General features: G+C 42.7%; 1 protein-coding gene across 5 annotated transcripts in view; it reads right to left on the bottom strand.

Annotated features, from left to right (window-relative positions):
* The window catches only part of kcnq5b (potassium voltage-gated channel, KQT-like subfamily, member 5b), a 137,789-nt gene that overhangs the window by 12,115 nt on the left and 110,678 nt on the right, over positions 1–14,996 (bottom strand). For 4 of the 5 annotated variants that reach the window (XM_031739843.2, XM_031739845.2, XM_031739844.2 and 1 more), the window contains exons 7-10: positions 14,527–14,622; positions 12,125–12,219; positions 7,677–7,703; positions 1,656–1,879 (exon numbers count right to left, since the gene is read on the bottom strand). In XM_031739843.2, coding sequence (XP_031595703.1) covers positions 1,656–1,879; positions 7,677–7,703; positions 12,125–12,219; positions 14,527–14,622 — 442 coding nt within the window. Of the gene's footprint in view, positions 1–1,649; positions 1,880–7,676; positions 7,704–12,124; positions 12,220–12,450; positions 12,540–14,526; positions 14,623–14,996 lie in introns of all 5 variants that reach the window. The other variant, XM_039614050.1, reaches the window with a different exon arrangement.

Here is a 14,996-nt window from a genome sequence, read left to right as displayed (position 1 = left end):
ACCCTAGTAGTTTTTGTAGTTTTGGACACTTCCAGCTGGTTTTAGACAGAAACTCGAAACAAAACCTGCTCATGACCAGGTCGCTGTTTTATTTGAGAATAAGTTACCACCTCGATCTAACAGGTAAAAAGTGACTGAAGACTCAAAAGAGACTAAACCCCGGACTTTAAGATCAACACAGCTTACTAACCCATTGACCCTCACTTCATAGTTACACGCCTCTGTTGGGCCGTGGGGATCTCTGTGAGCTGGTGGAAAATCTGGAGTCTAAATAGTTTAAAGCACAGATCAAAGTGTTGCTGTCCACAATCCAGAGATTCACCTTAGTGTCATGTGGGGAAAAAGCATTAAAGGTTTAGAAAGACTTCATTTTGATTTTCCAAAAGCAGGAACCCTGAGCACCCTGAGGAGGTAAGCACAGGGTTAATGCCGTTGATGTGTTCTGTTGAACTAAACACTGTAGATGACCTCAGGAAAGGATTGATTACTCCACAGCATGTGGGTTTTGTCAGACCTGCTGCTGATGAAAAACAGTGCTGATTAATGATTTGCTCCATTAAAAACTTTCCACTAAAATAATTCCTGGTTTCATTTCTAATTAAGCCCGAATGGAAGGGAGATGTTTCCCATCCTCTAATGTCTCACTTAGCCAACATGTCAGCGATCAGACTCAGCGTGGCTAACCAGCCAACCAGTTTGGTTTTGGCTAGCTTGGCTAATGATTCTTCTCCACCAGCAGGCCTCAGCCAGCTGGACGGCTCTGACACCCCATATGGCTCCTGGAGCTCACCACCCCCACCTTCCATCTATCCATCAGTCCGCCCACAAACACCAACTGGCCGTTACCCAGGAGGACTCGCCAGGCCGGCACTGCTAGGCCAAAGAAAGGGAGCACAGCAGCCATCAGCATTCCTCCACTCCGCTGCGTCATTAGTGAGCCAAACCAGTTCAGATGAGCTGGATCGAGAGTCAGTTAAATACGAGCAGTGAGGTTCGGGCAGTTATCACATGCTTGGACTTGAAGGAAGAATTTGATATTGGTTGGTAAAGATAGAATACCCTTGAGCTCTCATTGACCATTTGATGAGCAGAAGTTGTTTGGTTTGTGCTTATTTTTATATCTCAGGAACACCTTTCTTTAAATGTGGCACTCGAGGAAGAGCAAGAGCAGCTGTTTGTAGAGGTTACTCACTTCCTGTTAATCCCACATGACTGAAACTGGCCGATTTTGACCTTCACAGCACACAGCAGTGAATGTAGCTTAATGGCTAAAATAAGTTATTAGACCTGCTCTAAACAAAAAAGACATTGAGACATTTCAAAATTTAAATAGAAAAAAATTCTAGCAACTTTATTTTTTTTCTCACAGGAAAGGCAGTTTTGTCCAGTTTTATTTATACAACGCCAAATCGCAACAACGGGCACCTCAAGTTAAAGACTCCATGATAATATAGAGAAGATGATGAAACCAAGAAGCCCATCTTCAGTTTTGGTACATTAATATGTTACTTAGCAGATATTTATAACAATTATAGGCCACCACTAAAAAACCAGCTTGGTGGAGGCCAGAAGCCAAACAAAACAGGTGATTTTGCTTTGTTAATAATCCACACTGATATAAAATACTGGCAGTGAAAGCAGAATGGCACACTCACCATCAGTGGTGGAGCGGGACTGACTCTTAAGGCGGAGCGACGGTCTGAACCGCGTGCGGTCGTTGAAGCTCCAGCTCTTCTGAACCTTGGCGGGGCTGGTGCCCTCTGTGCCAGCGTCAGCCACCGGAGAGCGCCTGTCGTTCACCGATGACGTCTGTCTATTCTTGATGCTCTGACCTCGGGGGCTTGCCATCCTCACCCGCTCCTTGAAACTCAACTTCTGGCTGAAATTAGTGATGAAGAGTAGTACAGAGGGAGATTGGAGCGAGAAGGGGAAAGAAGAAGGAAGTGAAGTGGGGTGAAAATGACAAAGAGGTAAACATGTGAGCGATAAATGATTTTCATGATAGCAACAAGTTATCCTGGAAAAGTGTTCCTTCATAAACTGCTGAAAATGGCATCAATCATTTAGTATAAGGGCTGCAGGACAGGATGGAGACAGACCAGCATGCGTTGCAGCAGATGCTTTAGACAAAATGCAAGCTTTGGTTAGATATGAAGCTTCAGCTGTGTGATGATGCTTGTGGTTTGTTCCTGCAAGTGTGCACAGTATGCGGTCTTGTGTGACCAATTAGTTTACACATCATTAAAAGAGGCAGCGGGTGTCGCACAGTTATATTAAATGTATCGCATGTTTTTATATAAAAGTGTAAGTTTATGGATGAAAATTCATAAGAATTACCTGCAGAGTGTGAACAGGCAGGACCATGAGGTGTGGAGATAATTAGCGAGTGACAGATTCTGTGTTTATGCAGAATGACAGCATGCAAAGCCGTTCGCAGGCGTCAGCCGTGCATCATTTACACGCTGCAGAGGATTAAACTGAAGTCTGTGTTCTTCTTATTGTCACCAAATCTGTTGATTTTGGTATTGAATGTGTTGATTCGTCTCTCAGTAAATTCTTACTCTTAAACTCAACAGGCTGGAGATAAAAGGCGGACGTCACCAGGGTGGTGCTGCCATGATATAAAGCTGCTAGCTAAGCGTTGTTGCGTCCATTTAAAAAGTCAACAGGATGGCTAATGATTTCATTAACACGTTATCAGCCAACGAGTGCATCCTGCTCAATCCTCCTTTCTAATAACTTATAAAATAAACGTCATGATCTCAGTTGTTAGTCTCAACGTCACTTGACACTAATGACTGAGCCCGTGAGGTCATCAGGAAAATGTTGCATGCTAGGTTCTGATTCTAAGCTAATGTTAGCTACTGTTTCGATGCATTCTCAATCATCCAGGAAAGTAAATCTCCAAGTTGAATCTGTTCATCTGGACGTAGCGTTTTGTGGGAGAAACGTTTCGTCACTCATCCAAGTGACTTCTTCAGTCTCAGCTGACTGCAGGTTTCCCCAAACCTTATAAACAGTACATTTACATAATGACTGAAACCAGCCCACTGAAGGAACAATGGGCTGTGAGGTCAGTTCCTTAATCATACTTATGCAAATTCCCATGACCATTGATCAACAATCACTGACCAAAACCCACTGATCAAAGAACACTGATCAATGGCCATGAGTACCATTCACAGAGAGTTGGGGAATGGCTGCAATCACAGCATTGTAAGATGGTGACAGATGGACCCTTAGGCCCCCTCCTCGATTCAGAGATGGTCTTTCCCTCTTCACGTAAATGGCCTCCTTGACTCCGCGCTCAAACCAGCGTTCCTCCCTGTCCAGGATGTGTACATCCTCATCATTGAAAGAGTGTCCACTGGCCTGTAGGTGTGAATAGACTGCAGAGTCCTGGCCTGACGAGGTTGCTCCTCTGTGTTGTGCCATCCGCTTCGCTAGAGGTTGTTTGGTTTCAGGTGGCAGGTTGGTGGCAGGTTAGCCTTCTTAGACTGTGAGATTTCCATCAGTAATGGGGGACATCTAAAAGCTGACGTGTACCGTAAACCTACACATATGGATCAGTATCTAAGGTTTGACTCTCATCATCCACTGGAGCACAAACTGGGTGTCATCAGGACGCTACAACACAGAGCGAACACCATCCCCACTGACACAGCGGCCAGGGAAGCACAAGAACATCACATCAAGAAGGCCCTGAGTAAATGTGGTTATCCCAGCTGGACTTTTGTCAAAGCGGGAAAGGCACCTAAAGAAAGCTCCAGCCGATCCAGGAGAGAAGGACAACCGCTGCCCAGGCGAAAACCTGTAGTGATCCCATATGTGTCAGGAGTATCGGAACAGTTGAGACGCATTTTTTCTAAACACCGCGTCTCTGTGGCTTTTAAACCCCAAAACACGCTGCGCCAAAAACTGGTCCACCCCAAGGATCGGGTCCCCTGACACAAACAGAGTAACATAGTGTACGCTGTTAAGTGCCAGGAGGATTGCCAGGATTTATACATCGGGGAAACCAAACAACCTCTAGCGAAGTGGATGGCACAACACAGAAGAGCCACCTCATCAGGCCAGGACTCTGCAGTCTATTTACACCTACAGGCCAGTGGACACTCTTTCAATGATGAGGATGTACACATCCTGGACAGGGAGGAACGCTGGTTTGAGGGCGGAGTCAAGGAGGCCATTTACGTGAAAAGGGAAAGACCATCTCTGAATCGAGGAGGGGGCCTAAGGGTCCATCTGTCACCATCTTACAATGCTGTGATTGCAGCCATTCCCCAACTCTCTGTGAATGGTACTCATGGCCATTGATCAGTGTTCTTTGATCAGTGGGTTTTGGTCAGTGATTGTTGATCAATGGTCATGGAATTTGCATAATTATGATTAAGGAACTGACCTCACAGCCCATTGTTCCTTCAGTGGGCTGGTTTCAGTCATTATGCAAATGTACTGTTTATAAGGTTTGGGGAAACCTGCAGTCAGCTGAGACTGAAGAAGTCACTTGGATGAGTGACGAAACGTTTCTCCCACAAAACGCTACGTCCAGATGAACAGATTCAACTTTTGGAGAGTTAGCTACTGTTGCTCACTGCTGACTGCACCGAGTGGCAGTGAGGCACTCAAGACTTTGCACCGACTCTGACCCATATCCCTCACGTTAGAAATCAGAGCGCATGATGTAAGAAGTAACTGGGAGAGTCTCATAGCTGTTAGGTGGTTAGCAATAAGAAGCAATGCTTCTCACCAGTGGAGGGGATGGTACGTGGGATTTCAATGTCTGTGTGGGTTCTGGTGAATGAAGTGCGGTTTATCATTTAGGTGGAATACAAGGAGGTGAGTGAAGAAGAAAATGTTGACGGTGCATCACACACACACACACACACACACACACACACACACACACACACACACACACACACACACACGGTAATTTCAATCTCACTACATCCAGAGAAAAAGCTAATTAGTTATTTCAGAGGAGCTGCTGCTGAGAACGAAACCTGGCACAGACTGTAATGATCTGACAGTTAAAAACCAAAATCACAACAGGCACAAGTAGCGCATTGCTCAGGCAAATATCAAACAAAAGGCAGATAGTGTGTTACTATGAAGGCGACTGATGTCTCCCTGCAGGGTTTTCTGGCTCTGCTCTCTCTGAGGCTGCACAGCCTCCTACAGATACCCATGCATCAAGAATTAGTCAGCATTCCCAAAGAAAAACTTCATGTCACGGGGAGCAGAGATGCTGTGTACCTATGTTTCCGAGCAGTACACCTCCTCAGTAGCTTCTGTTTATTACTATGATTTTTACTAAAAACCAAGGGGAGATAGACACACGGTGATGTGTTACATGAAGCAGAAATAGATGAGAGAAAATCTTTCTGTCTGCATCTAAACACCACTTTCTTAGTGTAAGCTCTGCAGAATAACTGAGTGATGAACCTTTGCAGGACTGTATGCATGAAGTGTAGGAAGTACAAAGTAATATGTTTACCGCTGGAGTTTCAATTTGTCGACCACTGACATTTAGAAGCAGCAGAACGGAGGCAAATTGAGCTTAGTAGAGGAAAATGAACATCTACAGGACCATTTGAAAAAGGCTGCAATTTGGTGAGTCACACACTTCATGCCGATATCCCTCATTTAACTATGTGAATTCAGCTGGGCCATGGCAACAAGTGCCTGAATCACCAGTGAGCGGACAGGGACCTTTACACAGAGTCGTGTGGGTTTACTGAAGGTATAAACATGCAAATCCATTTTGTTTCCCATGTAATATTTTGGTTTCCTCACTGGCTTTTCTCATATATACTGCATCTGTTAATAAAGCAGGGCAGCTCTACACTGACTGCACAGTGTGGTGTTTAATCCCTCCTCACTAGCTCTGCAGTGGAGACATAAATAGAGTTGGGGGTTTTGCAGAACCTCCATCACCTTTTCTACATTGTGGTGTATTTCATAAACCAGGTTCAAAGGGAAAGAGTAATATAAAAAAAAGAAAGCACGCCTGCCTTCAGTTCGCAGCGGTGGTTTGCAGACAAACATTTACTCAGTGTTTCATAACTGCAAACACAACATATTACATCACACAGCCTCCGCTGCCCTGCGCACTGCCCTCCCCAAATGAGTCTATAAATGCATTAGCTAAAAGAGAAACATCAGGAGCACTGATTTCATTACAAAATTAAGCAATATTAGGACATAATCACGCAGAATAACATTTTTAATAAGTGTGTAATAGATACCTCAGGCAAGAGGATGGTTTAAAGCATGAGAAAAATGGTGTGTGTGTTTGCCTGTGTGTGTAGTGAACGTGGTGTGTAAATGATTTTATTTTTCTCTCTTTTGGAGAGAAAATGCAATAAAAAGAAAAAAACTGCACCAAACAGAAAGTCAAAACACTGAGTCATACAGAGTGCTTGTGTAAAAGTGGCTGCTTTTCCAGGCAACATGTCATCACCCTTATGGCCTTCAGCTCCTGTTAGGGCACCTGTTCTGTCTGGGTGACCACGCAGGTCGCACAGAAGTGTGGCGGAAAGAGCCCTCAAAGACGGCCGGCCATTGTTTGAACTTTGCACATAATGATGCAGATCACGAATGTATTAACAGAACTTCTTCAGCTTTGCGGCTGATTTTCCCCGCGCTCATTCGTTAGCATTACAGCAGCGGTCCCCAGCCTTTTTTGCGCCACAGACTGGTTTATGTCCGACAATATTTTCACGGACTGGCCTTTAAGGTGCCGCGGATAAATACAACAAACTAAAACCAGTACCGGTACCAAAAAAAATACGATTTATTCATAACAAATGAGAAAAGACCCAGGGAAACTGAGTCAACGATAAAAACGATTAAAAAAAATAATGATAAAAACCCTGAAAACTATAAATTTCACACGTGAGCCTTAACTCTCGTGGCCCAGTACCAAACGACTCACGAACCGGTACCGGTCCGTGGCCTGGGGGTTAGGAACCGCTGCACTAGAGCATTGCAAGAAATCCTTTGTATCTCAAACTGAATTTGAGTGAGTGATAAAAACAAAAGCTGCACCACATTTTTGATGTGATGCAACATCAGATACATCCAGTGTAGCTAAGTTGTCCCAAAGGTGTGGACACCTTTGATTTCATGATGTCATTAGAATAGAAAGTCAATGTGGGCGTGGCCACGGGAAATCACTAATGAGTGAGCTGCAAAGTGCAGATGAGGGTTGAAAAAGAAGTGCCAGAATAACATCCGTTCCTCTAACAACCAGTGTCCAAGAAGTCCGGCTGTACAGCAGAAATAAACACATTTATAGCCTGATACCTAAAACCATTTCGGCCTCTATAGATCGATTCCCCCTTCATAACATTTTTTAGGTGTAGCTTATAGCCGTCATTCATCTTTGATATACAGGCAGGAGTCAGAAACTCTAAAGTCTAAAGCTGACTTTTAAAGTTAATCTAAAAACTCTAGTAATTGCAAACATTTGACTAAAAAAAAAGAAGAAAAAGCGATGAAACCAAAATTCGGACACTCAGTTATTTTCAGGTACATTTCCCAAGTGGTCACATGTGGTACTGCGCCGTATCAGCTTTGTTAATACATTCTCTGATTTGATGCCCAGCCCTATTTTCAAGTTGTGGACTTACAACACCATGTAACACAGCGAAGGTCAAACAGTCACAAACCTTGTGGTCGACTCTCCCTGCTCCTTCCTGCAGCAGACAGATCAGAAAAGGAAAGATATTTGAGAACACATCTTTTCATAAAACTTCAGTAATAGTACAGTGCTTATAAGATAATACTGGTGCTTTTGCAAGTTTTAGCCCATTTTTTAGAAATCTCATATGTTGTATTAAAGAGAGTTTAACTAATATTTTCCGCTTTGTCTGGCATCAATTTTTGTATGGTAAGTTATGTAATCTACCACAGTGAACAGTCTTTTTTGGTCAAAGTTACAATGTTATTGCAAGGTAATACAGTGCATCATTTTTTGTTTTGCAGCTTGGTCTCTTCCAGGACCAAGGAATATTGGGTATCTGATCCATTATTACAGGATGTTCATTTTCTGCACAACCGCAGTGAGAGCCTGGTTCACACTGCCGGAAATAATTTGGACCCGGGCACAGTAGAAGCTGGCCTCTGCCAGGGTTGCCCTTGGTCATTAATACTGGTCATAACTTTCTAGACTTTCTAGGCAAAGCCAAGGGGGGAGGGTTTAGAGTTCAGATGAGGTTTCTTCGAAGGGTGGCAAGACTCTGGATGGAACATGAGGAGCTCAGTAAGTCAGGAAGGACTCGGCATAGAGCTGCTGCTCCATCACATGAACAGGAGCCTGCTAGAGTGGTTCAGGTATCTAAACAGGACATATCCTGGCACCTCCTAGGTGAGGATGAGGTTAGTCCAGCTAGCAGGAGATCCTGGAGCAGTGAAGTGGATGCATTATTCCACATAATAACATGAACTCTTTTGGCTTAATGAAAACCAAGAAACCAGTTTATAAAGCACACCCTGACGTGTACTGGACAGTGAACCTGCTGGACACTCTTCATGTTGGGTAATGCAGGTTGTGCCTCTTATACTTAGCACCAAGGCTTTTCCAGGCAGCTGATTTCTATGTTTACTTTTGCTTTGACTCAAAAGCAATCATTTAAAATGATTTGTATTCAAATCTTTTTATTTGAAAGCTGCAGGGAGCTCCTGCTAACGCTCCTTTCGCAAACTGTTTCAGTGTGTAAAGTTAGCTTGGCCTCAGAAATGAGAATTCTTCTTTAACGGCAACATCATAAATGCAAAGTTTATGTCCACAGTGATGAATGACACACTCAGCATGTTTAAAACTCCTTTACTCTCCAGTTGAAGTCGTGATGATGTGAGCTTTAGGAATTCATTAAAATACGAGTTATACATGATTTATAACTGAGCTAAAACCTGCAAACGCACCAATGTGTTTCAGCATGATAGGGAGATTTCTGCATCACAAGCTTTGCCAGCAGCTGTTTCTTTCACAAGTGCAGAGGATTTGAAGGCAGCAACACATCGATCAATAACAGGCCTGATGGTGGAAACCTTAACAAACAGCAGGCTCACTACAAACATGCAGGTTCATGCACACTAAAGCAGCAGCAGCAGCGAGAGAAGAAAGTGACCTAAGGACTGCATGTTTCACACATTACTCCTTTAAATAAAGTAATCATAAAGCTATAACTGTACACTATATGTAACCATCTGCAATGCATTTATTGTATACATTGCAGATAGCTTTCCCAATATTTCCAGGCTCCACAGATGGCTTTCAAAAGCACATAGGAGGGGTGGAAAACAAACCTCAATGACTCGGTGTTTGCAGGGTGCCAAAAAATGCACAAATCATGAAATTTTAAAAATGTTCTTTAACCAAAGAAGAAGAGCTCCCCATTTCTATAAGTCAAAGTGCATAACTAGCTTGAGTATTAGCGTTTAGCAGCTTGGTTAGATGCCTGGATTACATCACGGAACTGTGGATAATTTTAAACAGAGTATTTAAATGTCAGTGCATAAAAGTCATAAATGCTGATACTGAAACATGAGGGGAGGCGAGCTTTTAAGAGCAGCTTTTCTGCTTTTACCATGTGCTGTTTGGGATGATACCAGTCATTTCTCACAGCGCGCGTCATCACATTACGATGATCTGTCATTTTGACTTTCATTTAAATAAAAACATTATTGTGCCAATATAACCCATGTGGGTTCTAGAGGTGTATGATCTTTTCTAAAATGTGTAGCAACAGTACGTGGGGTTATAGCAGTCATGCAGTGTATGTGTTGATTTTATTTTATTCTGAAAGGAACAGGAAGAAGCTCTTTTTAGATATACGTAGAGCAAAGCAGGTTTTGGTACAGACTGGGCAGCTTCATGGATAAAGTGCTCGTCTTAGGTCATTTTAAAAAATAGAATTTGCTGGCTGGAGTAGACACGGTATGATTTATGAAAAAAAATAAATCAGAGGGAGGGATGTTTCTGAAACTTTCTTAGTTATAAACATAATTCAGATTTAACTGCATAGTTAAATCTTCTTTTACCTCACAGGGTATGAAATACAAAACTTCAGGAGCTTCTTTTCCAGCACATGTTCAAGTTCTGATCAAGTCCCAACAAACTAAACATGAAGTTTATGATATTTGTGTGGGACAACATGGGTGATGAGATTAATGCTAAAATGCAGATTGAATTTTTGACATAGCCAATTTAAGAAAAGAAACACAGACACACTATGCAGCTTTCAGTTTTTTTAACTTAATTCCATTTTTCCAGCTTTTATAAGCAGAAGTTTGTTTTTATGCTGTTATGCGACAGGTATGTCAGCTGCTGCCGTGCCTGGAAATCATCTTGGAGTTTCAGCATCCTTGAGTCAGCACATCTGTTGGTGAGATGTGTTTACGTTTGTGAACTAGAGCCAATAAAAATGTGGGAAAGTGCCTCAATATGTGGGGACACAAACAGAAATAATGTGTGGTCCTATATAAAGTGTGACGCCTTAAGACAGAAACCAGGTGAGGCGCAAACATGGAACCTGTGAATTGGCCTTCAAGCGGTTTCTGAATGCTGAGAAGCACCTGCAGCCAGGCAACACTCCTACAACTCAGACAAAAGCATGTCAGCTTTGGTGACGCGGTCCAAACTGTTATAAAGAACACGTGAACACCAATGACGATTCGGATTGGACTGATGATTTTAGAAACTTGTTCTGACACCGATCACACAAAGTCAGGTAGGTGAAAGAAGAACTTTCATGCGATGACTTGTTTTGAGCAGACGCACATCTCACAGGGTGATATGAGCATTTAATGTTTACCCAGAATGCACTTTTTGAAGTGAATTCTCTGGGGCATCTGTTCCTCTACACTGCAGACATTAAAGTTGTGCTATTGAATACAATGCTATTGAATACAAACGTTATGATGTATCACGAGATACTGAAGCTCAGAGATGGTTATAGAGCAGCGGTGTCAAACTCCAGGCCTCAAGGGCCGGTGTCCTGCAGGTTTTAGATCTCACCCTGGGTCAGCAGACCTGAATCAAATGATTAGTTCATTACCAGGCCTCAGGTGAACTTCAAGACATGTTGAGGAGGTCATTTAACCATTTAAATCAGCTGTGTTGGATCAAGGACACATCTAAAACCTGCAGGACACCGGCCCTCGAGGCCTGGAGTTGCCCACCACTGTTGTTGTAGAGAAAAACAAATCTTACTGAAATAAAACCTTGATTGTGGCTTTCGATTGTGACACTCGTGGTGATTTGGTAGCAGTTTTTAACAGAGATTAAATGTCATTTTCAGTCCTGAAGGTTTCATGTGGATATAATAAATACTGACACTTAAAAAGCCTTTAATTTAAAACCATCCCTTTTGTACTTTGAGGGCTGTAAAATTTGAAAATATTCGCACTATGAAGGTAAAATTACGTATGGTTTTATTATAAATACCAACTTTCTTGTCATTGACAGTAACATGAAGAACCACTTGATGGAAGTTGACAGTTTGACGGCACTGGGGAAAATTTCTCAACTCTTTCAGCATCCCTCATCATTTTCTGTAAAAAAGCTGCACTACAGCTAAAGCTCAACACACTGACAGACTGAAATAGGTGCGCTGTCCCTCTAAATCACTCTGGGCCTGGGGCTTTTGAGAGGATGAGGGCTTTGAGTTCAAAAAGCCCGATTGGCTCATTGAAGCCACAATTGGAGTCATAAATAGACGTGCCATGAAAGGGTGACGGCTAAAATTGCTGCCTCGGTCCCTCAAAGCAGCGAAAGTTCCTGGCCCATTGAGCACTCAGCGCACAGACGAAGCACAGACGGAGACATTTATAGAGAAGCAGATGAAGGAGTCAGCTTTTTACTTTTTTTTTTTTTTTTACATTAACGGAGCCTGGAAATTATCTGTCATTGATAAATTATAATTCTAAAATCACTTCTTCTATAAATTTTCAATAAAGAGAAAAAAAGCAGATACGTAAAACGACAGGACAGAGCAGGAAAAGTGAATAATCCAAAGAGGATCTAAATGAACTTTAAATTTTCACGGTTGAAGTGCAGGAAAGGAATGTGGCACAGACACCAAATACAGACACCAGCTGCCATAGTTGTACCTACTTTGTAGGGCTGCAGGTATGCAACGCCTTCAAGTGAGGCTTCCAGGTAGCAATGGAAACCGAGTTCTCATCAGCCGCATAACTACGCCAAACACACTGCATGCAGAATACACAAAAAAATAGGAGGAAGGGAAAAATTAAAAGACCCCCTCCCAGAAAAAAATGACACACAGACAGAAAAAAGTAAAAAAACAAAAGAAAAACAAGTAGGGAGTCGGGAGAAGAGGAGAAAAGAAAAGAAAGTAAAAAAAGAGCTGATTAGTGAAAACTAAAACACGGGTGTGTCACACGTTTGGGGTCGGCCGGCGGTCAGGCATGGATACATGCCTGTGGATAGGCAGGAGGCTCTCATAGTGCCGCCACGTGGCGTCCAGGTAGGGCCTGGTGCTGTCGGTGGAGTAATAACGCCACGCAGCCTGGTACAACATGGGGATGCACAGGATGAAGACGAGGAGGAGGAGATTGGAACATATGATGGACAAGAGGAAAAGGAAGCATGTGGGGAAATATACGAGGAGGACAATGTGAGGTCAGCACCAGTGAAAGTCAGGATGAAACTAAAGGTGAGTGAAGATCAGGTAGCAGGACGAAGGGGATCGGTGGTGTTTCTGTGCTTTATACCATAGACTGTATATAAAAGACAGACATACAGTGGGAGGAGTTTTCTCTGTAACTCAGCTCTCAATTTAGCATTACCATGGATCAAAAAAACCCAAACAAAAACAAAACAACCATCCCCCCAAATAACCCCCGCCAAGCTTTTGGATTTTTTCAGACAATAAGCTCAGTAGGAAGGAAAACTTTATGACACATTTAAACAATTGCTTTAATCCAAACTGGACTTCATCTGAAAGCCTTCTTAGGTTCCAAAAGCTGGTGGCGAGTCCCGGGTATTTAACCCAGGATTGTCATGTTGGAGTTCTTTCCGGACATGTCGTGCTTGTTTGCAAGTTGTTGTCCCACCCTGTCATCATGTAATTTGTTAAGGTCATATAGGACGACGAGTGAATGTTGTTAGATCGTCTGGGAAGGGACCTCAGGACCGAATCATAGGTGGCGGATAGTTGGAGTTGTCGGACACCACTTCAGTTCAGTGGACAGAGATGCTGTCAGCCACCTACAACACAGACTCCTCATCAGCTTTAGAAACTGAAGAAGTCTTTGGAACTTCAAGAGATCATCTAGATTAGATGACCTGAACAGACATTTTAAAGCATAAATAAAGTCACAAGAAATAAACTGCTAACGTTGGGTTATTAATGAACTACACTGAGGTCTCATGAGTTTAACGTTGAATTTCTAAGTTCTTAAAAATAATCGTGACCTCCATTCATTTGTGTGTCTGGACATGGATTTTACAGGGTTTTTTTCTCCTTGTCATGAATCTTCATTGGGCAGTGGTGGTTAGCACAGCTGCCTCACAGCAAGAAGGTCCTGAGTTCAATTCCACCATCATGCTGGGGTCTGTCACACCCATAGGTGTGAATGTGAGTGCGAATGGTTGTCTATGTGTTAGCCCTGCGACAGACTGGCGACCTGTCCAGGGTGTACCCTGCCTCTTGCCCTAAGACAGCTAGGATAGGCTCCACCCCCCCAAGACCCCGAAAACGATAAGTGGAAGAGGATGGATGGATCTTTCGCTCTATGGTCTCATATGCTTATTCATATTCATGTGCACAAAATTCATATTTCCCCAATTTAAAGGGTGAAAAAGTTTAACTTTGGAGGTTGGACAGGTCGAGCAAATCAGTAGTAGAACAAATCAATTTACGGCTCACACCAGTGACCCAAGCTGGTCCCACTGGGACATTAAAAGTTCTGCCTCAGGTTTAGGAGAAGATCAGGAAAAGTGAAAAAAGTGCTCTGCTCCCGATCCATGGCATAGCTTCAGGAACACTTTCCTGGTAAGTTTATCATCTGATTTCATGTTTTATTGAATACACTGTGTAAATTATAGTTCTCTTAAAAAAAGTGAGCAAGCTTTGATAGACGATGTGTGCGGAACGTCCCTCGGTTTCACTCTCAGATCCACCTGTGCTCGTGACGCCTGCTTTCAAAACGGCAAGAAAGAAAGAAAAACCGGACTCTGCAACCCAGATGGTGATCTCATGGTAGCCATGACCATCTTTTATATACAGTCTATGGCTATACTAGTAGGAGGTGAAAAAGATGATTGAGCTTTGAGAAGATGAGGAGGGAACTGGGCTGCACAGGGTGAAAATATCTGCTTTCACTGGGTTTCGTCAAGTCCATGAGGGAAAAGGACAAACTGGAGAATGACAGTCACTTATAGATTTTAAAAACACTACAGTGGATTGAATCATCAGCGTTAAGGTCTTCATTGTCCAGCCCAAAACAGAGATATGTGTCAGAGACAAAAGAATAACAGGGTGTCTGTTTTACCTGGATGAGGTAGGCCGCTGGGTTTCTTCTCTTCTCAAAGTGCTTCTGTCTGTGCTGCTCCTGGACCTTCAGGGCAAAGCCTGAACCCAGAATACCCTGAAATGATATAAACAGCAATAAATACACACACCACAAATACACCATGATGTGGTTTCATGCACTGGTAGCAGTGACTTAAAGAGAGTATCCTAGCGCTCCTGTGCAGGCTTCCAGAAGTCAGCCAATAAGAAGAGAGCGGGTTAAAATGGCTTGTTTCAGAGAACTGATGTCTTCCAGTAGGTACATAATTCAATTTAATGACTGAATTACTGTGATTAACTGAAATTAACTGAATGTTCTATTACAACAACAACAAAAATTATTATTATAATCAACAATAATAAGGGGATTGAGGTTGTACATTTACGTTAAAAAAGAAGCAAATTTCGTAAAAAAGGAAACTTTACAAGAGAAAAAATGAAAACCTGTTA

Source organism: Oreochromis aureus, linkage group 6, assembly GCF_013358895.1.
Source record: "Oreochromis aureus strain Israel breed Guangdong linkage group 6, ZZ_aureus, whole genome shotgun sequence".
Lineage (NCBI taxonomy): Eukaryota > Metazoa > Chordata > Actinopteri > Cichliformes > Cichlidae > Oreochromis > Oreochromis aureus.
Note: the sequence above shows the minus strand (reverse complement) of the source record. Positions and strands in the feature narration are given on the sequence as shown.